The sequence below is a fragment of the Myotis nattereri genome, assembly GCF_964212035.1.
Source record: "Myotis nattereri genome assembly, chromosome: 2".
NCBI classification, from domain to species: Eukaryota; Metazoa; Chordata; class Mammalia; order Chiroptera; family Vespertilionidae; genus Myotis; species Myotis nattereri.
The window spans coordinates 28,042,218-28,065,243 of record NC_138076.1 but is presented as its reverse complement, the minus strand read 5'-3'; the positions used below and the strand labels follow the sequence as shown (position 1 = coordinate 28,065,243).

The following is a 23,026-nucleotide window of genomic DNA, read 5'->3' as shown; positions in this document are numbered from 1 at the left end:
GGTTCTAGGCTCCCTGGGTTGGAGAGTAGCAGTCTCATCAGTATTAACACAGAAAAGAACCTGCTGCTGACACTAACAAGTAAACAATAACATGAAAGTTTTGTACTCTTTTCTGACAATATTATTCATAACCAGAAGATAGAAAGGTAAGAAGAAATGAAAACACCTGAGTGTTTTAATGAATGTAGTTTCATGCCACAAAGTAATCACACGATCCGAGAATGAGTACAGCTCGGGTTAGGTTAAAAATGTGATGGGATGTAAGAAGTGAGTCTGGGAGGTGCCTGTGGCAGTGAAGGACCAGCTTTGGGGCCAGGTGGCGTGGTTCGGGCACTGCACTAACAAAAAGTGCAGCATCAACTCATTTTCCTAAATCGTTAGTCTTCATTATGGAGCCCTTTCAAGTGTGTGTCTTTCATTAAGAAGGGCACAGAGGGTTTGAGAATAAGATGTGCCTCAGGGACAATTTGCTGCCTTTGGTTAGGTTATTAAAGATTTTGTTTTAGTCTCTTGCCGATTCGTTTTCAGATCAATTCTTAGAAATGTCAGTGCTGTATGCTCAGCGTCCTTCCTCAGAAATTCTCCAACAGTGTGAATAGATTTCTAACAGGATGGCTGCCTGATCCGATTCCACGATCAGAAAAAAAAAGCTTGACATGGGATTTTACCAAATCCCAGTCCAGCAGCTATGCTCTGCAGATAAGCATCTGAATATTGTTTTTATGGTTTTGTCCTCTCAGCAAAACTCTCTGCCTTAATTTCCTTCTTAAGATTTGCTGTTTTCATGATGCCTTCTGTGGCCAAGAGCCAAAGACAATTCCAGTGTTTAATGGCTTCTTTATCTACTAAAATAAAGTCTTTCTTCCCTCTGTAACCTCCTTACATTTTTTGCTGTATTACTTTATTAAGTTGGCCTTCAATTACTTGTAAAAATACTTCTCAGACGCATAGAAAAATATATCCCTGGTCACTAGTAGCGAAGCTAACTTGGGAGGAATAAAAAACACCATGTCCAAGGCCAAGCAAGCTGCTGCGTAAGTTGAAGGTTAATTGTCTGCTTAAAAAAAAAAAATCACACCTACCGATGTTATTTGAGGAGAAATGTAATCCCATCCACACATACATGTACATGCACCTGACAGAGCAGTTTCTTTTCTCTTGAGCCCTGCAAACTATTTTTTACTTGATTTGATGGAACGCTCTCTCCTTCTGCCCTCTGCTATGAATACGACAGTAACCACCGGAATGAAAATAAAGCTGCGCCGCCACTTGTAACACAGAGCTGTCATCTGCATTCAGACCTCACAGCTCCACAGTCCCAGCCTGAATACATTTCCTCCTGACATTTTCCTTCCTCACCAGGGCAGGGGAAAGGCCATCTTAGAATGAAATGGGAAGAAACTAATAATGTCATGTACATAGCAAACATCTTTTGCTCCTAGATCTCTGTGCTGGAAAACAAAAAATAAAAACAAGCAAACAAAACAAGGAGGAGCTTTTAAAGTAACTGCTTATTTAAATAAAGACTGTGTTTGCATTCTCTTGGGGATGATGGCAGAATTGATTTGCATAGACTTTCTCCTTGATCAGTTGGCTCACCCACCACTACCTGCTAACTTATGAAAGTAATTACATTCAAAACAGAGTTTCCTATAAGTTCTTATCTAAAAATGTAAAGTTTTTTCCCTATTTTCCCCTCCTACTTCCCTATCAGTCTTCAGCATGCAGAGGTAACCCACTGCCTGTGGGTATACAGCAAATACACACATTTTTGGTTCACCTGGTCTGTATTTGTGGCTTTCAGGAAAACCTTAGGAAGTGTGGATTCAGTGCCTTTGTTTCACTCTACCTTTTGGCTCTATGGCTCTCTAAATAAATTTTGTGACTTCAATTAAAAAAAAACTTTAAAATAAAAAACTCACTTCTTATAATAATACAAGCAGAAGAGGTCAAAAAGCCGTGATCAGACAAAAAGGACCGGGCTGGTAGGACATGTTTTGAGAGCGTCAGTGTGTCCATTCTGCAGCCCCAGCCCCTGCCTATGGCACCCAGTATTTGCCAGAGGATTGATTACTCAGGCCAATCCACTGCCCGAGAGAGAAAGCAGAGCTCACAGGCCATGGATGGCTCTCCCCCATCCCTGGTCCTGCTACCGCCCTCCTCAGGGTCCAGCCGAGAACAGCATTGGGCTGTTAAGGACAGTCTTCCTGATTCAAGAAGTAATTTTTAAACACTGCTACCTCTCATTCTTTTCTTTGTTACTCTAGTTCTCAAAATCCTTTCTATGAAGCCAGTCTGTTTCAGTGCCCAGATATTTTTCTTTTAAAAAAGGAAATCCCAATTCTGAATTTAAAAGTCCACAAAGCTCACTTAGAAAAGATACGTATTTTGTTTTCTGTGTGGAAACTTCAAGAAATGAATTGCCCAGTTCAGACCCACCAACTGGGGGCTCCGGTCACCCCAGTTCCTAAGGGCCCCACCCAGTGTGGCCTTGTGGGAGGGTTTTGACAACAGCCTACGCCGAAACCGGTTTGGCTCAGTGGATACAGCGTTGGCCTGCGGACTGAAAGGTCCCAGGTTCGATTCCGGTCAAGGGCATGTACCTGGGTTGCGGGCATATCCCCAGTAGGAGATGTGCAGGAGGCAGCTGATCGATGTTTCTCTCTCATCGATGTTTCTAACTCTCTATCTCTCTCCCTTCCTCTCTGTAGAAAATCAATAAAATATATTTAAAAACAAAACAAAACAAAACAAACAAACAAAAAAAAACAGCCTAGTATAAAACTAACTTTAAAAAAATCACCGATTGGATTAATGGCATTTAAAAATTTTGCTTCTCAGTAAAATGGAGGGAAAAAAGTCCTTTGAAACACAGGGATATGAAGATAAGTTTCTATATACCCAGAGAGGAATTTGAGTAGAGAAACACTACTTATCTGACAAAAGGCTAACTTGAGCTCTTATGGGATAAAAGTTGTCTCTCACTGAACTTTTCCTTAGGGAACATCTAACGCAACATTTCAGTGCATTTTGACAACTTTTTTATATAGGCCGTGCTCCTAGTATTTCAGTTTATACTTTGTCTATGCTTCTGATTGCCCTGGAATCCTAAGGTCCTACACACACCCCTCAGAGGCACGTCCCCGAACTTCTTCCCGGCAGCCTGTCTGTCAGACTCACAGCTCCAGAGAGGTCAATGGCAGGCATGAGGGACATGGGCAGTTTTTTGAGGGCATTTGTCAAGTAGGATTTCAGGACGCTTTGAAGGACCTTTGCTCTAAGCTGCCTTCTCCCATGGCATTTCATCTCCAAGATTATTAATTGCTTTTGAGCTTAAAGCGCTTTTACACCTTCTGCATTCCCAATTTGAATGCCCCTTCCTGTAGGAAGTCCCATAAGCTAGCATCTTACTAGTTTTACGTCCAATTTTATCCTGTGAAGTAAAGGATCTTCCAACCCATGGAGTCCGACACTGAGCAACCAGACCTCCCTCCCTCCAGGCCTCAGGTGCCACATGTGAAAATAAGGGGACACAGCCACTCTCAGCTGCAAACTTTCTGGGATTCTCTAAGTTGGGGAGAGCTACTTGGAAGTAAGACATATGGAAGAGGACACACTACTGGTCCCTGGAGGGAATGCTGAACCACAAGGTGGGGGTAGGGCACTGAAAGGAAATAGCCCTGGTTACCTGTTTTATTTACAATGTTGTCAAAGGCCAGAGCAAGTTTGGGATGCAAGCTACTATGAAAGCGCCCTGCACAATTGCTAGTGTGTGTGATCAGTAATGTGTCTCCTTCCATATATCTTGCTCCCAAACGCATGTCTCAAAGAGGAACATAAGTAAACAAATTGTCGAACGCTCCTGCAGAAAGTCTATATGACACAGGGGAACCAATTTCTAGTCTTCCAATGAATGCTGCACTGGGCGTTCTTACAGCAAATATCACTTGGCTTGCATATGATGTTTTTTTGGTCTAATATTTTCAGAGATAATATTTCTGAAAACATTTTAAGTTTTCACTGTGAGTCCACTGAGTAATTCTGAACTAGAAAACCCTAAAGAAGCTCAACAGTCTGCTCCCCACCAAAAGCCTTCATCTCAGATCAGATACTTAAGCAAACAAAGTTTTTAAAACTCTTAGATCAAAAGCATACAGATTCTTTGAGAAAATAGTGAGAAGAAACCTACTGTAGTTTAGAGAGAGACAAGTACTCTTGTGAAAAAACCAAACAAAAAAAACCCCAACACACCAAAAAGGCTCCCCCTTTCATTGTTCTGATTCCAGAGTTAGCCCAGGAAAGCATTCGGCAGTAAACTAACTGATGGGGCGGGTCATGTACCACAAAGTCTAAGGGAGCTGGGAAGGCGGCTACTCATTGGGAACTCTCTTGGTGAGGGAAATGTAGGTCCCCCTATCTCACAAGTTACTGAGAGGAAGAAGCTACGAGGCCGCAGGTGAGTATGTCACTCATACCAGGTGCGACTCCTCTTTATTGTATTTCCACCCAGAAGTAGTCATCAGAACATTAAACAGCTGGCACAGCATAGGTGCTGCTAAATCGGAGGGGACACCGTCCGCAAACCACTGCAAAGCCTTGTAGGTGCACAACACCTGCATTCATACCTGCTTGGCTCCTATCTACCTGTACCCAGGCTGCTACCAGGCCTCTTCATCCCTCGCTGGCTTTTAAGCAGACTGTGTGGTCTGCACACAGGCCGGCCAGTACAGCAGCCCCTAGCTCCATTCAGCTGCGGAGCACGGGAAACGTGGCCAGTCTGCACTGAGACAGGCCATGCGTGCAAAGTGTTGGCTAAATTTGGGTAATGTAGGAAAAAATGAGTGTGAAATATCTTAATATCTTATACTGATTACATGTTGAAATGATATTATTTTGGATATACTGTATTAAATTTCAATGTCTTATTACAATTAGTTCCACCAGTTTTCTTTAAGTTTTTATTTTTTTTAATTTTTTTTTTTTTTTGCTTAAAGTATTACAAAGGGTATTACATGTGTCCTCCCCCCCCCCCCCCCCCGACAGTCCCCTAGCCTCCCCTATCCCCCAGTGCTTTAAGTTTTTAAATGTAGCTGCGGGTACTAGAAAATTTAAAATTATAAATGTGGTTTGCATTGTATCTCTATTGGGTAGTGTTGGCTTCGATCCCCTGACATCTTAAATTTAAATATTATTGTCCTGTGTTTAACACCCTTAGTGAGAGGGTGAGTTACTTTAATACTCTAATTGGTGTTAACATGTCACTCTTCTCAAAAATACATACATTGTTGGAAGGGACCTTCTAGGTAAGTTCACCCAATCCCATCTCAATTTGATACCCCAAAATTGAGGCCCAGCGAGAATAACCATGTAATAAAACAGCCCTAACTGGTTTGGTTCATTGGATAGAGCGTCGGCCTGCGGACTGAAGAGTCCCAGGTTCGATTCCGGCCAAGGGCATATATGTTGGTTATGGGCACATCCCTAGTAGGGGGTGTGCAGGAGGCAGCTGATCGATGTTTCTCTCTCATCAATGTTTCTAACTCTCTATCCCTCTCCCTTCCTCTCTGTAAAAAAATCAATAAAATATATTAAAAAAATACAATAAAACACATCAAGGATAAGACGAAAAAGTCCTCCTAACTCCCAGGTGAGTCATTTCCCGATTTTACTAATTTATTACTCAAGTATTTGCCCTTTGCCTGCAGACAATACCTTAACTTGAAGTGGTGACCCTCCTCACAGCAGACATTGCAGGCATAAGGAGGGACTCAGTGACAGGGAGTCATTTCAAGTCACCTGACTGGCTATTTATTCTGTCTTCTGGGGTATGGCCCTAGTTCTTTTCAATCATTTGTTAAAAATGTGATTTAAAGAGTCCTATTGCTAAGCTGCTCTTCCTTTCAAAAGCACATGCCATTATTTACAGATTAAAATTCAGAGCTTCTTAGGTACTCTTTCATCACATCTTACCAAATGCAATTCCATATAGCAATGCAAGAATTATGTCTCTATTACTAACTGGACTTGAGCTTGGACAACTGCTGATCTTAGGCCTCTAGCTTTTTTAGAAGTTTTATTTTTTTATTATTTAAAGTATTACAAATAGTAATACATATGTCTCCTTTTTCCCCCCAATTGCCCTTCCCCCAGCCTCCCCCACCCCCCGCACATGCCCTCACCCCGCTCCCACTGTCTTAGGCCTCTAGCTTTTGACTCATAACTATACTACTTGGCATCCTACTAAAAACATTCTTACATATCCCCAAGAATTCTATTAACCTGAAATATCCTAGCTTCTCAGATCCAGACATTGAATAACTTTGTGATGTTTTCTATAAAGGGGATGGCACTGGGTTCCTGGCTAGATTCAGTTGCTAAGACCGAGAATCGCTTCTAATCTTCTTTAAGTAAGTTAATGGAATTTCTCCCTTGCTTTCACCAGGGAGAAAAAGGGTAATAACTGCTATCCCTGTGCTTTTATGATCAAAGCCACTTATAAATTAATAGCGATATCATTTTGTTTCAGAGGCGGATTTGCCTTGTGACAGTTGGCTTTGTATTGAGATAAGCCTTGGAGGGCTCCTGTGAGAGGAAAAGTGGTCCATGGTGTGAAAATCACTCATCTGATGTGGACAAATAAAAAATGAGCAATCTGGGAAACAGGGCTAAGACCACAACCAGAGCATTTGTTAAAAAAGAAATACATCAGACCACCCACCCACCCAGCAACAAACAACCCAACAATAAAACTGAGGCTTTACAACTAGCTATGTATATTCTGTGCACTTCTAGAGATGAGCTGTTTTGAGTTTCCCGAATGATGCTGCACAGATTGTGCTCTGATTCTCAAGTATGTCAGCTTCAGAAGGAATCATGCCATTTTACATGCCACCAAAAATTAGAAATTCAGAAAAGATGCCTCATGCCTCAAGAATGTCCCAGATTTTCTAGATTTAAAATATTCAGCCCTAAGACATTTCTATGTTTTGTTACAGTGGACATTTGTTGTCCTAAAATTGAGTTTCCTAGCCATGTGGTTGGTGTGGGTCCTGTCTTAAGCCATAAGAAGCATATACTACTCCGGGTCACAATTCGGGAGCGGACACGGGTGAATTCTAACCCTTTAGGCCAAGGGGGACTTCGTTCTGCATCTGCGCCATCAGGGAAGTGAACTCTACTCCCGTCGATAACAAAGCCACTGAGAACACCTTCAATGTTACATCAAAAACATCCTGGAGTAAACACCATCTTCACTTTCTAATAGCTGTTGTTTCTAAAGCTGAAGAAACATCTAGCCGAATCCCTGGGCCAACGTCAGTGCTCTTATGGGAATTCCTTTAATCGGGCTGCTTCTCTAAGGGCCCAGGCATTTCCCAGAGATTTTACAGCCCTTATACACTATTCATCCAGCCCACATCTGGGTATATCTGCAAATGCACCGGAAGCATGGAGAGCAATTCAAACATTTTCAAGTGAAACTGGAGCGGGATAAAGTAGAAATACATTAATATAATGAAATAAAATGATTTTGGATTTTTTTTTTGGAAATTGGGAAATGATGGTGTGTGTAATGTAGACTTGTGATGCCTAACAACTCCTTCAAAAGTGAGATTAGGTTCCAAGTGAACTATTCTAAAAAAAGTAACAGCTATAACTTGAAGGAATCAATTCAGTCAAAAACAAAACCACCCCCTTCAGTAACAAGGAGAGGCACATGCATTTAGACCAGTGGTTCTCAACCTTGGCTGCACATTAGAATCACCTGGGAATCTTTCAAATCCCCAGTAGGAGATGTGCAGGAGGCAGCTGATTGATGTTTCTCTCTCATCGATGTTTCTAACTATCTCTCTCCCTTCCTCTCTGTAAAAAATCAATAAAATATATATATAAAATCCTGATTTCTGGGCCTCACCCTCCGGAAATTCTGTTTCTTTGTTACTAATGTTGTGGCCCCACCCCATAACAAAGAAACAGAATTTCCGGAGGGTGAGGCCCTGAAATCAGGATTTTAAAAAGATTCCCAGGTGATTCTAATGTGCAGCCAAGGTTGAGAACCACTGATTTAGACAATTGTAGCCCATTGCTGCTTTTCGAATCTCTTTCCAACAGGCTCAGGCTAAGATAGATGGAAGCCTCCTGGCTCTCTAAAGACGTTTTGTAGACTTAAAAATATAGCCTAAAACCTACCTATTTACCATAATTTCTAATTTTTTACTAGCAGTCAGGGTATTTTTTTTTTTTTTTTTTTTAGAATTTCTAAGGCATAGAAAGAGCTGTGACTTTGGCCACCACGAAGAACTGTTTGGGAAATAAACAACTGAAATGCAAAAAGTCGGGTGCAACTCCCAGGGTTATTACTAACAGCTTAAAGTTCTAACAAAAGAAGAGCACTTTTCCTTACGAAGACGTGAAAACTGTAAGAACGACTCTGAACCACAGGGTGGCCCTGACGGCAGGAAGGGGTGGCAGCTCATTCCTGCCGGGATCCTTCCTTGGTGACAAGGCCACACACAGGACACAGCTCCCCGCTGTCGCTGTCCCTGAGGCTCCCACTTCTGTCGTCCTCGCCTGCCCGTCAGCCTTGTTTTCAGGGGAGCTACTCCGCGTCCTGAGAGAACTACTCCAGGCGTGGTTATGTTTCACGCACAATAATTCAGTTTCGTTCCTTCATTCCACACATATGTCCTGAGCACTACCCCATGCTCTAGAACAGCGGTTCTCAACCTGTGGGTCGTGACCCCTCTGTGGGTTGAATGACCCTTTCACAGGGGTCGCTTAAGACCATTGGAAAACACACATATAATTACATATTGTTTTTGTGATTAATCACTATGCTTTAATTATGTTCAATTTGTAACAATGAAATTGGGGTCACCACATGAGGAACTGTATTAAAGGGTCGCGGCATTAGGAAGGTTGAGAACTACTGCTCTAGAAGCTACAGCAGTGACCAAGGGAAGAAAACAGTCAATACCGCCCACGCCCCTGCAGGGAAGGAAGCGGCTGCTCAGGGATGCGGCTGGCACAGCAGGGTGCTTAATGCCAGGCAAAGGGTCTCCACCAGCAAACACACAGGGCAGAATCTGGTGGCTGAAACCACAGCAAAGGGGGCCCCCACAAGATATGCTACTATTTTATATGAGTGAAAACTAATGATGCAGTTTTAAAAAGCAATTACTTTTACAAAAACCTTTTCAGGTGACATCTATAAAGTGAGGTACCCTTCCTCCTTCCTGGTACACAGGCTAGGCGGCCTGACAGACAATCCAACATGCCTGACACTAGCACAGGAGTCTGATTTAATGAACTGAGGGCTTTGGAATGCAACACTTGGATGAAAGCAAGACTCGTCCCCACAAAGCTTGGTCTATCAGTGGTTCTCAACCTTCTGGCCCTTTAAATACAGTTCCTCATGTTGTGACACAACTATAAAATTATTTTCATTGCTACTTTATAACTGTAATGTTGCTACTGTTATGAATCGTAATGTAAATATCTGATATGCAGGATGGTCTTAGGTGACGCCTGTGAAAGGGTCGTTCGACCGCCAAAGGGGTCGCGACCCACAGGTTGAGAACCGCTGGTAAATTCATGTTAGGAGATGGAAATGCTGGCTCCTGCTGGGTTACCTGTTCAGAGAGCAGATTCCAAAGCAGGAAGTGCTTCTACAGTGGCAACCATTCCATGATCTGTGGCTGTCCCCACCTCCTGGGGGCAGCTCTCAGCCTTCGGGCAAGGGCACCAGGCAAGGTGAGGAGGGGAGGAGGGCCGGAAGCCAGGGATGGAGGTGTTGGGAAATTTAATTAGCACGTGTGAACCCAAGAGGCCCCGAGCTGAAAGCCATTCGACAAGTGTGAAGACGATGATTGCTTTTTGAGAACTCCTTTTCCCAGGAATGAACAAGCCGGGGAAAGATGAGCTGCTTAAGAGTTTTGTTTATTTTTTAGAAAATATTTGTTCAAGTGTTTTGTTGGTAAGGCTTCCAACAGTTTGTGCGAATAAACTTTTAACTTTACTGAAAGAGTGTATCTTCATCTCCCACAGCAAGGACTTGCCGGCCACGAAGAAAACTTGCACACGGGTCCACAGTGAACCCAAAGGCAATTTTATCACAAACATTTTGTAACTCAGGAAAAGACTTTTTAATCTTCCATGACATCCTGTTCAACTCAACATGCAAGCACAGAGCAAAGAGGTCCCTGCTCTGTGAAGGCTCATGGGCCTGGGCAGGGGAGGTATGGAAGCCACTACAGATGCCAGTGAAATAACTTGAACAGAGGCCAGCTGTGGTGGGACTACGACAGAGTAATAAACCCACTTGCAAGCTGGGAGCAGGCTTTTCACAGGAGGGATGTGGGCTGCATCTGAAAGATAAAGAGGTTTTCTGAAATGGAGATGAGGGGAAGGGCATTTGGGCCAGAAGAAAGTAAACGAACAAAGGCATAAGTATGTTTGGAGAGAGCGGGCAGAAATGTGACTGGTAGACATGGACGCGGTTGGGTTGTGGAAAGACAGAAGGAGCCCAAATCCTCTCAGATTAAGGACTGGGACTTTGAAATCAATAAACAAGTGTTGGCAAGGATGTGGAGAAGAGGGAACCCTTGTGTACTGCTGGTGGGACTGTAAATCAGTGCAGCCACATGGAAAACAGTATGGAGGTTCCTCAAAAAATTAAAAACAGAGCTACCATATGACCCAGCAATTCCCTCCTGGGTATTTGAAGAAACAGAAAACACTAATTTGAAAAGACATATGCATTCCCTATGTTCACTGCAGCGTTGTTTACAATAGCCAAGATGTGAAAGTAACCTAAGTGTCCATCAGTGGACAAGTGGGTAAAGAAGATGTGGTACATTTATATAGTGGAATATTACTACTCAGCCATAAAAAACAAACAACAACTTGTCATTGTGACAACATGGATGGACCTAGAGGGTATTATGCTAAGTGAAATAAATCAGAGAAAGACAAATACTGTATGATGACACTTATATGTACACTCTAAAAAGCAAGCAGAGCAGAAACAAACTCATAGATACGAAGAACAGACGGATGGCTGCCAGATGGGAGCGAGTCTAGGGGGTAAGCAGAGAAGGCGAAGGGATTAAGGGATAGCAATATACTGCCTTCAACTTGCTTTTAAATGTCCCACCACTCCAGAGTTTATGGATCCTCCCAATCTTTAATAACCACACTTGCTACAGCGCATGGATGTGCAGGGATGTGCCGCATCGCCAGTCTCTGCCTGAAGGACACTGAGTGGGGGAGGAAGAGCATCGGTGCTGCCTGGCGGCAGGGGAAAGCTGACGCTTCATGCCACCTGCATCTGTTTCCCTATTGTGTTTTCTTTTGACTCAACTCTCTTGAAAGACACAGAAATATAGAAAGCAGCCGCCCACCCCAGCATGCCCATCTACTGCTGCCGTCTCTCCTCACAGCAGGCCCTTCCAACCAGACACATAAACTGACAGTTATCTTTGATGTTTGTTTGATGCTTAAATAGAATCATAAACACCAGGAGCCGCTGAGACCTAGACCAGGCCCGAGCTTGCAAGTTAGAGCAGGCGAGGCACACGTCCCAGTTACAGTAACTGTAAAAACTGCCTCGTGGAGGAATCATGAGGGAACTCGGGTACAGGCTTCTATTACACTCGGGTCCCACGCACCTCAAACTCCAGGTAGTGATCTTTCAGCTTGTACTCATCTATCTCCTTGGCCTTCACCTTCTTGTCCGGGGGGTACGAGCGGTGCTCGGCCAGTTCGGTGGTAATCTGCTTCAGCTTGCTCTCGTGTGACTTCAGCTGTTCCTCCTGCAGGAAATAGGAAGCCATTTAATGTCCGAAAATAAATCAATACAGAAATCCCTTCTGATGAATGACTTTAATTCACTGCAACAGTCCCGTGAGCCTCGGCTGCCGCCTCTTACCACCTCTCCCAAGCCAGTGGCCGGTTCCCAAGTACCTTTGGCAGAAGGACAAGTGAGGCCAGCCTCCCTCCCCAGGCCCCGTCACTAAGCAAAATGCTTCCAGAGCCCTTATCAGGGGTAACTGTCACGGAGCCGAGGCACTGCCTCCTGCAGTACTCCAACACGCAAGGCACCGCCACGCAGTTAGGCGCCTGTCCCGAGTGCCACACAGTGTGGCTTCCCACTGCAGGACCACTCGGCAATGCTGCTGGTTCCTCCGCCTGCCGCAGTGACCGAGGAACCTCTCCGAAAGAAGCAAAGCCACCACGAAACAACTGTCTGAAAGCTATCAGATAGGAGTCTAAAAAAGGTAATAATCTATGCTTTTTCTCTCCAAAGTTGTACATGTTCTGATATCAAAGACTTTCCATTTCAGGGGGACCATTTATATCACCTTGGCAATAAGCTACCTAACAAGAGACACTATCAAACCTTCTAGCAGCATTTAAAAAAATAAAACTAAGAGATCGGAATTCTCTTGCATTCCTATAATTGCACAACTGCTTTGTTTACTATTCCACTTCCACATGTAATGATCCAAATTCTTGTTGAGTATAAATTTCACATGTACAGTAAGAAATGGATGAGAGCAAATGAAAGGGAGCTGATTAAACATAATTTCAAAATATAAACATTTTATTCTAGATGAGTGGAATAATAAGAATACCAAAAAGGAATAATTATTGATACTAATTAAGATTATATGGCATCACTGTACATTTAAAAAGATATTAAGAAGTTATGAGAGTCACGTATAATGTCTTCAGGATTTGTTATCATGCATGTCCCGAAAGCCAAACAAGGGGGAAAAATCCAAGTTAAAAGCCATCAAAATAGAAGAGAACAATGGAACATTTTAAAAAGCAAAGAATGCTCCACCGGTGTGGTTGACTGTCGACCTGTGAACCAGGAGGTCACGGTTTGACTCCTGGTCAGGGCACATATGGGGTTTCAGGCTCAGTCCCCAGTGGAGGGCATGCAGGAGGCAGCCAATCAATGATTCTCTCTCATCATTGATGTTTCTATTTCTCTCTCCTCTCCCTTCCTCTCTGAAATAAAAATATATTAAAACATAAAAAATAAAAAGCAGAGAACATGATTACAAAATGAACAACAGAGGTGGCAGGAATAAGCAGAGTGATTCAAAGATGATAAGACTTATTTTTAAATACCAACTGACCCAAAGAAGTCCCAGAAAGAATGGGGGGTGAGGAAGGGATGACCTGTTTTGAGATATTAGAAAGGGCTCTACATCTCCAACCCTGTCATTTGTACACTAATAATACTGAATGCAGCCAAACCGGTTTGGCTCAGTGGATAGAGCGTCGGCCTGCGGACTGAAAGGTCCCAGGTTCGATTCCGGTCAAGGGCATGTACCTTGGTTGCAGGCACATCCCGAGTGGGGGGTGTGCAGGAGGCAGCTGGTCGATGTTTCTCTCTCATCGATATTTCTAACTCTCTGTCCCTCTCCCTTCCTCTCTGTAAAGAATCAATAAAATATATTTAAAAAAAAATACTGAATACAAATGAAAAACGTTTCAGGTAGCTTTTATTGACAACTTCTCATTCATCTTTCTCTCTCTTTCTCCAAGGAGACTATAGACCATGTAATGGATTGAATGTTTGTGTTCCTCCAGAATTCATAAGTTGAAGCCCAGTGTGGCTATATCTGCAGATGGGGCCTCTGAGGAACTAATTAAGGTTAAATGAGGTCATAAGAGCAGGGCCCTGATACGACAGAATGAGACACCACCAACAACACACTCTCTGGGCCCAGGCACCAAAGAAGGCTATGTGAGGACACAGAACAAAGGGGCGACTGCAACCCACAGGGACTCCCTCCCCACAGCCGTTGGCACCTTGATCGGGGACTTCCAGTCCCCAGGACTGTGACAAAGAAAAAGAAATTCTGTCATTTAAGCCGCCCAGTCTGTGGTATTTTGTTCTGGCAGCCAGAGATGACTAAGAAGAATGTATTAATAGCTATCTTATTTCCAAGTAATTTTCCTTTGTATATTTACTGTGACATATAAATTATTTAGCAGAATTCTTGGCAAAAGATATTTGGTGACTAGACCATTTTGAAAAAGAAAAAAATGAGTTATTTTTTGTTTAATAAAATGTCTCGGGTATAAAAAAGTCATATTGAATGACATATGATGAACACTCATGTATCTAACACCCAGTTTAACAAATAAAATATAAAAATAATTGAAACTTCTTGTATTTATCTGCTCACCTTATTCCTTTTCTATGTTATTCCTATACCATAAAAATAGAGAATTTGTTCTTTAGGTTTTTATATTTAATAAGTTTCCTTTTGTAACTTGTTTTTTCATTGGCATGTTTTTGAAATTTATTCACTTTACTTCCCTCCTTTTATCCACCATGTAGTATTCCACTGTAGGACAAACTACAATTTCACTGAAGGATATTTAGATTGTTTTCCAGTTTCTTGAGGCTATTTTAAGTGATAGTGCATTAAACATGTTGCCTAATAAATACAAGCAAGGGTTTTCCTATTATATAATCACCAAGAGGTGGCATTTCTGGGTTTCAGAATATGCACACATTTAAGATGACCCTAACCCAGGGGTGGGCAAACTTTTTGACTCGAGGGCCACAATGGGTTCTTAAACTGGACCGGAGGGCCGGAACAAAAGCATGGATGGAGTGTTTGTGTGAACTAATATAAATTCAAAGTAAATATCATTACATAAAAGGGTACGGTCTTTTTTTTTTTTTTTTTTAGTTTTATTCATTTCAAACGGGCCGGATCCGGCCCGCGGCTGCCCTAACCTGTGTTCCAAGTGTCCCCACAGTTTCCATTTCCACAGGAAGTTTTAAAGTCCCACTGCTCTACATTCTTGCCAACATTTTGTATCACACCTGCACAATTTGTGCTAATTTCCTTAGTATGAAATGATTAGCCATTATAGTCTGAATCTGCATTTCGCTGATCATGGGGAGGAAGCACATGGTTTCACGTTTCCAGCGTTTCCTCTTCTGTGGACTGGCTGCTAAAATATTGGACTGATTTTTCTATTGGGTCTAGATTTGTAAAGCATAGTGATTTATTGTTTAGCAAAATGAATTGTTTCCTTTTTTGGTTAATAAAATGATTAGAATCCAAATACTAGCTTTCTTTTCAAATAAGATTTTACGTCACTTGTTAAAAGAATTTTCAAAATTCTCTATAGTTTTGGACTTTGCCTCTGTGTAAATATTCTTTTATTTAATAAAACCTTTATTGTTGAAAGTATTACATATGTCTCCCTTTTCCTCCCATTGATCCCTCCTCCTAGCCCCCCCTTCCCTATCCTCCCCCAGGCCTTCACCACCCTATTGTCTACATCCATGGGTTATGCATATATGCATATAAGTTCTTTGATCTTTTTGAAATATTCTTTTAGATGTTTGCATCTTCCAAAAGCTTTAGAACTAGGTTTCTCCATCTTTCATAAATCCCAATTTCTACGAATTTTAATGAAGAATACATACCAGAACAACACTGTGCAAAGCATATTATATTTGTCATTTTCCTACCCAAACCACAGTTTAGTAGGATTTAGTCATCGTTATTAAGCTACGATTTATAAACCTGACTATTTCTATCCTATCTAATAAAAGACAAAAAGGGTAATTGACCATACCTTCGCTATGCTTCCCATTGGCTAATCAGGGTGATATGCAAATTAACCACCAACAAAGATGGCAGTTAATTTGCATACTAGGCTCCAAGCGGTGGAGCGAAGCCAAACGTACCTGAAGCCGGCCAAGCAGCGAGGCCTCACGGCCCCAGGATCAGCAGAGCAGCGAAGCCTGACGGCTCAAGGGGGGATGGGGGGTGGGGGTGGGGGCTCTGGTCGGAGCCCAGCCAGAGCGAAGGCCTGGGTCCCGGGTGCCAGAGGAAAACCGGTGCCATCAGCCAAAGGAAGGGAAGGCCTACTGCACGAATCTCTTCATGCAACAGGCCTCTAGTAGCAGTATAAAGGGCTAGCCATCTGGGCTATGTTTTTTTATGAAGAAACTAGTTGAAGGAATGTTGAAATTCAATCTGCAATGCTTAACTCCTACTGTACTTTACTGCCTTCATGTGCAAGAATTAAGGGAATAATTTCAAAATAAAAGCATTTTAAAACTGCATTTCTTACTCTGTCCATTTTGACCAGTGAAATGACAATACCACGTGTCTCTTATGGGCATAGGTAAGTAGACGATGCCAATGATTCCAATGATCTAACCCGCGGTAAAGGAGGCGCACAGACTGACGGAGGAAATGGAGGAGAAAGGCAGCGGCCGTGGAGGCGTGCTGCATTCTCAGACTCGGGACAATGAAATTTTAATAGACACGATGGAGAAAGACAAAGTAGGAGCCCTGCTGTTTCTCTCCCTTTTGTCTCTGCCCTGATGATTAAGTGGGGGAGCAAATATGCTGCTCTTAGAGACAATACTAACAAAAGGGACTTCAGGGAAGGCACAGAAATACATCTGACCAAGTTAAAGAGGGGGCACAGAGAGGGGAAGTGGCATGCACTCATGGGAACTGTTTGAAGTTAGGTGATCACTTAAGGAGTGACATTAAATAACAGATGCAAGAGAAATTACCGTGGTTATGTGGCAGTAGGTGTAACTGATAAAACCTTTGATAACATATACAATGAAATTTTATCTAAAAGGCAAGTTTTAAATGACATCACCTAAGATTTAATTTTTTCTTACTTATATAGTACTTTGAGGAAAATTTCTTTTTTTGTTTTAAAATACTGAGCTCTAATTCATCTCTGTGAAGAAAGCATTTCTAACGCATGAGGGGATGGGGCCAGGCAAGTGGATGTTCAAGATCTCAAAGTGAATCAAGAGCTGATTCTGGTGCACAACCCAGGGGTCCAGCCACCACTAGAAGGCTCAGAAATTAGCTCTTCATCCTTCTACACAAAACCTAAGACTTATTACCCCTCATGGAGAAGAGGGTGAAAGAAAAGCTGTGGAAAATAAAAGGTAATGATGATTCAGAAATGCATGTGGAAGAGGAAGAGGAACAGCGAGGACTAGAGAGAGATGGAGAAAGAGCCAGGGGAGAAGAGTCATCCACACACAGCACTCACTGAACACCTACTATGTGCAGCCATGGTGCTGGGTTCTGGAAAAGCCATGGTTCCTGCCATCCATCTCCCCTCTCTCCCAATTGTGGAACACAGAACCCTCGGAATTCTAAGGTGCAAGGACCTGCCATCACCCCTTCTAACCTCTTCCTCTGAGAGGCAACGGGATCCAGAGAGTCCTTGCTCAAGGCACAGAGGTAAGGACAGTGGGAAGCCACCCCTTCTCCCAACTCCTACTCATAAACTTGCCCCGGAGCAACCTTCTTAAATCCCAAAGGCTGCTACAAACAAGCTTGGAAACATTCCATTTCTTAATGTATCGATGCCAACCCCAGCTTTCAAAACTGCATAAACTCCCTGGGTCCCAATGTGCTCTCTCCCCCACGGTCCTCACACATGCGGGCTATACGAAGGTCCTTTCTCCGAATCCCACTCAAGACCAGTGCTCCCCAGATCTCACGCTCCTCCTCCCCTGCATCACCACAGCACTTCATGCCCATTCCACATGCGCACTGCACACTAGTCTGATTTATGTGTGAATCTTCTCTCCTTCAGTGATTACAACTCTTTAAAGGCAGAAGAAGGTTACTTTTCTCAAATCCTCCAGTGTCTAGTACACTGCTGGGCAGGGACAGAATGTGCAGCACCATCTTTGGCTTACAGAAATTACCTGCCTAACATGAACACATACCTCATTCGCTGAGAGTGAAGACCCCTGCCTTAGCTACTCTGATAAGGCCCGCGTACCTAATATGGTGCCCAGTGTGTAGCCCTCAGTCAACAGTGGCTGAATAAATGAGCATTTTTAAAAAGGGAAGGTAAAGGCAGGAGGGCCCACACTGTTGCCTCGGCTGTTTTACAGCAGGCGGATGACTCAGAGGTAATGACATTCCTACGAGTCTGCTAGGCACTTTACCAGCCAAATTGCTAAGCATTGCAGCCCCTCAAACCCCAGCTGTATGGAATTTAGAATAAGGAACATCTACCTTTGAGTCAGTTTGAAGGTGGTTACTGTCGAAAGTACCAGCAGAAAGATTTTGTTTCATCATTTCATGTTTAAAACAGTTTTAAAGACCTTAAGCCAGGCGTGGAGAACCTTTTTTTTTTTGCCAACGGCATTTATATAGTTATAGCATCACTCCCGGGCCATACAAAATTATCCACTTAAAAATTAGCCTGCTATATTTGGTCAAACATTTAATTACCTCACCCCTAATGCCTTGGCAGGGCCAGACCAAATGATTTCCAGGGCCTTATACTGCCCTGGGGCCCGACGATCCCCACCCCTGCAGTTGAACGGTGTTTAGTGAGCTTCAGCAGAATTTCAATATGATTTAATTAATTGTTTTATTGAATATTTAATATACATTAGATACAGACTTCTGAGAAATGAATATAAAATTTATTTTGGAGAAGTAAAGTCATGACCTAAGGCCATGACAGAGTCTGGGCTGCATCTTGTTGGCAAAGTGAGCCAGTTAAGGGTAAGTGACATAATACGAAACTTATTTTAGCCAGAAGCGAGGAGGATGGATTGGAGAGAAGAAAGATTAGAGTCAGAGAGAACTCAAGTGGTTACAGGAATAGCTGCCAGAGTTTTCCAGAGTGGGCGTGTGCATCCCAGGCGAGATGATCCTGGGGGGAGAATTCTAAAACTCAGCGCTGAGACATAATTCAGTACCACACAGTTTACTCGTTTGAAGTGCATCAGTCGCTGCTTTTAGCATCTTCGCAGGGTTGTGCAAATATCACCTCAAGTTAATTTTATGGCATTTTAGTTTCCCTAAAAGAGACTCTTTTTGAATGGAATCTCAGTGTGTCTTTTGCAACCGGCTTCTTTCACTTGGCATAATGTTTTCACAGTCCATCCATATTGTAGGGTAGATCCCGTTTTATTCATCCATTTATCAGCGGATGGCCATTCCTACCTTTGGCTGTTATGAATAATGCTGCCAGGAACATTTGTGTAAAAGTTTTGTGTGGGTGTATGTTTTCATTCTCTTGATATCTAAGTGGGAGTGAAATTTCTGTGTCACATGTTAACTTTATGTTTAATCATTTGATGAACCACCAAACTGGTTTCCAAAGTAGCTGCTTATTTTACATTCCAACCAGCAATGTATGAGAGTTCAAATTTCTCCATACTCACACCAACGCATTATTTTCCTTTTATAAATAAAAAGATTTTAAAAAGTCATAGCTACCCTAATAAGTGTAAGTGATAGCTCATGGTTTTGACTTCCGCTCTATTTCCTTAATGACTAATGATGACCAGCATTTTTTTATGCTGTATTGATAGTAGGACATGCAATACATTTTATATAAAGAATTGTATATATACTGTGGAATATCTGTCCACTTAAATACTTAGACTGATAAGGTGAATGATTTAAAAAGTCAGAAGACCACTGATCTAGGTAAAAGATGACAAAAGTCTGAATTAAGGGAAGTGGGTAGGATATGAAAGATCTGTGACTGAGAGTATGGGATTGGATGGTGTGGGAAGAGGGTGTCCTGGCCAGTGAGGGACACAGCTACCAGAATGACTTCCTCTAGTGAAATCCCACCCGCCTGCCTGTGGAAGGAGGACATCAAGGGCTGTGAACTCTGCTGACCTTGGAGCTGGACCCAGGCAATCAAAGGCTCCTCACCCGCTCCTCTGTCCCTGGAATGTGCTTTCCCCTGGTCTTCCACACACTGGAAACCGCCAGGACACAGCCTTGAGAGAGTAGGTGTTGCTGAGACCGCCTGGATGGCACGGGTGATGGAGCCCAGTGAAGGCCTCTGTAGGAACTTTTAAGATTCTGGTGGGTGGGTGTAAAGACCTACTTATGCCAAAACCGGTTTGGCTCAGTGGATAGAGCGTTGCCCTGCGGACTGAGGGGTCCCAGGTTCGATTCTGGTCAGGGGCATGTGCCTGGGTTGCGGACACATCCCCGGTGGGAGATGTGCGGGAGGCGGCTGATCGATGATTCTCTCTCATCGATGTTTCTAACTCTCTATCCCTCTCCTTTCCTCTCTGTGAAAAATCAATAAAATATATTAAAAAAAAAAAAAAAAAAAAAAGACCTACTTATATCAACCCTGTGCACATTCAAGTCTGAAAATGACTACTTGGGCCTGAATAGGTCCTGCAGAGGGCTGATCGAGAAAACCTGTTTGGAGTGTTACACCAGCAGGAGAAGCGAGACCTAAACTTCCAAACACCCACCCCCCCACCCCCCCAGAAGTGCTCTGGAGTGCTGCCACAGGAAGCAGTGGAAGAATGTGACCCTCCCACACAGCACAGCTGTTCCGAAGAACCACCCTGCACTGACAATTACCAACTTTAATAATGAAGGCTAACATGTTTGGGATAGAAGACAAGAATAAATTAAAGAAAAGCTTGCAGATGACAGGGTGATGAACAATGTACCTGTAAAAGCACCAAGCAAGCTTTTAATTGAGTGTTTAGTTTTTTCCTCAGACTGTTTACTTTTTTCCATCAGGGCACTCACAATGTTGTGTGTGTGTTTTGTACATTGACATTATCCCGGTGGTTCTGGCATTTAGGGGAGTCATAGCCGGGCTGGGGGCGTATGGAGAAAGGGAAGATGGCTGGGCTGACGCAGTGGCTCTCTATGGATGTGGACTCCCCAGGATATGTGCCAATGTCTGAAGATATTTTTGGATATCACAGCTCAAGGGAGATACTGGCACCAGTGGGTAGAGGCTGGGATATTGCTAAACATCCCACAATTCATCCTACAACAAAGAACCCTCCAGGCCAAACTGTCAGCAGTGCCGAGGCTACGAATGCCTGGGCTGCGGATGAGGACCGGTCTGCGAGGCTCTGAAGAACTAACTCCTGGGCATCCAGACACATCCTGGGACGCACTGAAGGCACATGACGACTCCAGCAAAGGCCACTGCAGTGGAGGGACCCCAAACGCACGCCTCTTCTTCCCTCCTTCTAACCTGTCCTGTATCACATGGGTGGCTTTACACATTTGTTTCTAAATTGCCCTTTTGCTCTCAAAGGTAAACATAGTTTTCATTTAGTAAATAAACATGATGACATGGGTAAAAAAAATAAAACAACAGAGCTAATGATAGAACCTTAAAACCATTCTAGAATGATCTGTGTTCTCCAGAGGGAAAAGTGAGGCCACAAAGGTTTGGTGATTTATGTGTAGGGAAGGAAATTGTCTTCTTATTTTACAAAGTAATTACATTCTCGAAAGGGCTTGGTTATCTTGTCTTACGTAACACAGGAGGATGCTGCTTTTTGATTATTGCCTTCTTATTTAAAATCTTGAATTCATCATTTTGGTCACAGTACATAAGATTTATTTAAATGAGAGATCCTGCCTTGATAAAGGTGCTTGCCTGCCTGGTCTCACGGTAAGAACAGACAAGCAGATGAACACATTCATTTCCACGTACAAGTACTGAGTGACTTGCTAATATACAGCCCGCACAGAAACAGGACAATAGCACATTTTTCAAAGTAGAAAGTAAATAGAAATGTAGATTCTTTAGTGAGGAAAGAACAAGGAAAAACTCTTACGTTGCTCTCTGTTTATTAATGTTCCTCCTCAACTTCAGCTCACCTTTTGCCCTGAATCTTTCATAGGAGTAATTGTGAGAAAGACCCATCTGTTGAAAAATAACCACTGGGAAATCCCTAATGAAATTAATAGAATAAAACTCAACTTCTGAAGGTATTTTTTCCCCTCTAGTGGTTCAATTGTCTTTCCTCTTCTTACTTTATGTAATGCGGTTTACTGTTTGTGTTAAGTACAATTATGCGAACATTATGTTAAATATCCAAAATAAAGTGGGGATCTAATCTACATTTGCTTTAAGAGTCCAGACCTCATTTGGGTAGATGGAGAAATCTGCCAACATATTCTCTGGGCATCAGTAAGAGGTAATGCCTTCCTTTTATCTTAAGAGTGTTTATTATCCTTGAAAATTAAATGCCATTCTGCTGTGTAAAGTGAGCTGGCTTCATCCTTTCTATTCTTACCCGTTTTCTGGGCAGCCGATGCACTGCATCACACTAGCAATGGCTTGCATGGTGAGCAAGCACCCAATTCATGTCAGTAATGACTATGAATTTACGAAAACAGAAGAACCTTTCCTGAAACCACGTCTCCCCTCTTCTTCCTGCCAGTCTGTTTTTTATAAACTTAGGGCGAGACTTATACACACTCCCTTCCTCCACTTCCTTACTGCCTTTCATTTCTCCCGCAAAGACCAATATGGCTTCTCCTCCCATCACTCCACCCTGCCCTCACCCACGGACCCAACAACCCCCACCACTTCACAGGAGACATTTCTCTCCTATTTTCACTTGACTTTTCTCCCTTTTCTTGGCACAACATTCTCCCTGCCCCCCCCCCCTTTTTTTTTCAACTAACAAAAAAATTGCCAAGTGTCTGTCTGATCTGCTTCTGAGCACCAGGCACTACAACACTTCGAGTTCGAAAGAGGAAAAGGACCCAGGCAAGAAGCAACAGGAGGGAACCAGGAGACAATTGGGTCCCAAAGGCCCCAGCTGCTCGAGCCCAGGTGACGGCCCTGATTCCTGCACTTCATCAAGCCACAGGATGATCTATTCCAGCCATGGGCAAACTACGGCCCGCGGGCTGGATCCAGCCCGTTTGAAATGAATAAAACTATTGAAAAAAAAAGACCGTACCCTTTCATGTAATGATGTTTACTTTGAATTTATATTAGTTCACACAAACACTCCATCCATGCTTTTGTTCCGGCCCTCCGGTCCAGTTTAAGAACCCATTGTGGCCCTCGAGTCAAAAAGTTTGCCCACCCCTGGCCTATTCCGTACCCGGGGAGCTCTCACATGCTTCCACTCCACCCATCTCTTCTACAACTAACTCGGTTATTTCCCTCTGCATTACTGAGAGTGCCTTTAAAGCAGCCTTTCTGCCCTGGCTGGGGGTTCAGTTGA

General features: G+C 43.0%; 1 protein-coding gene across 7 annotated transcripts in view; it reads right to left on the bottom strand.

Moving 5' to 3' along the window:
* PSD3 (pleckstrin and Sec7 domain containing 3) overlaps nt 1-23,026 on the bottom strand; it is a 274,398-nt gene that overhangs the window by 4,005 nt on the left and 247,367 nt on the right. For all 7 annotated transcript variants that reach the window (XM_081085033.1, XM_081085038.1, XM_081085037.1 and 4 more), the window contains one exon: nt 11,667-11,810. In XM_081085033.1, the coding sequence (XP_080941159.1) occupies nt 11,667-11,810 (144 nt within the window). The remainder of the gene's footprint in view (nt 1-11,666; nt 11,811-23,026) is intronic.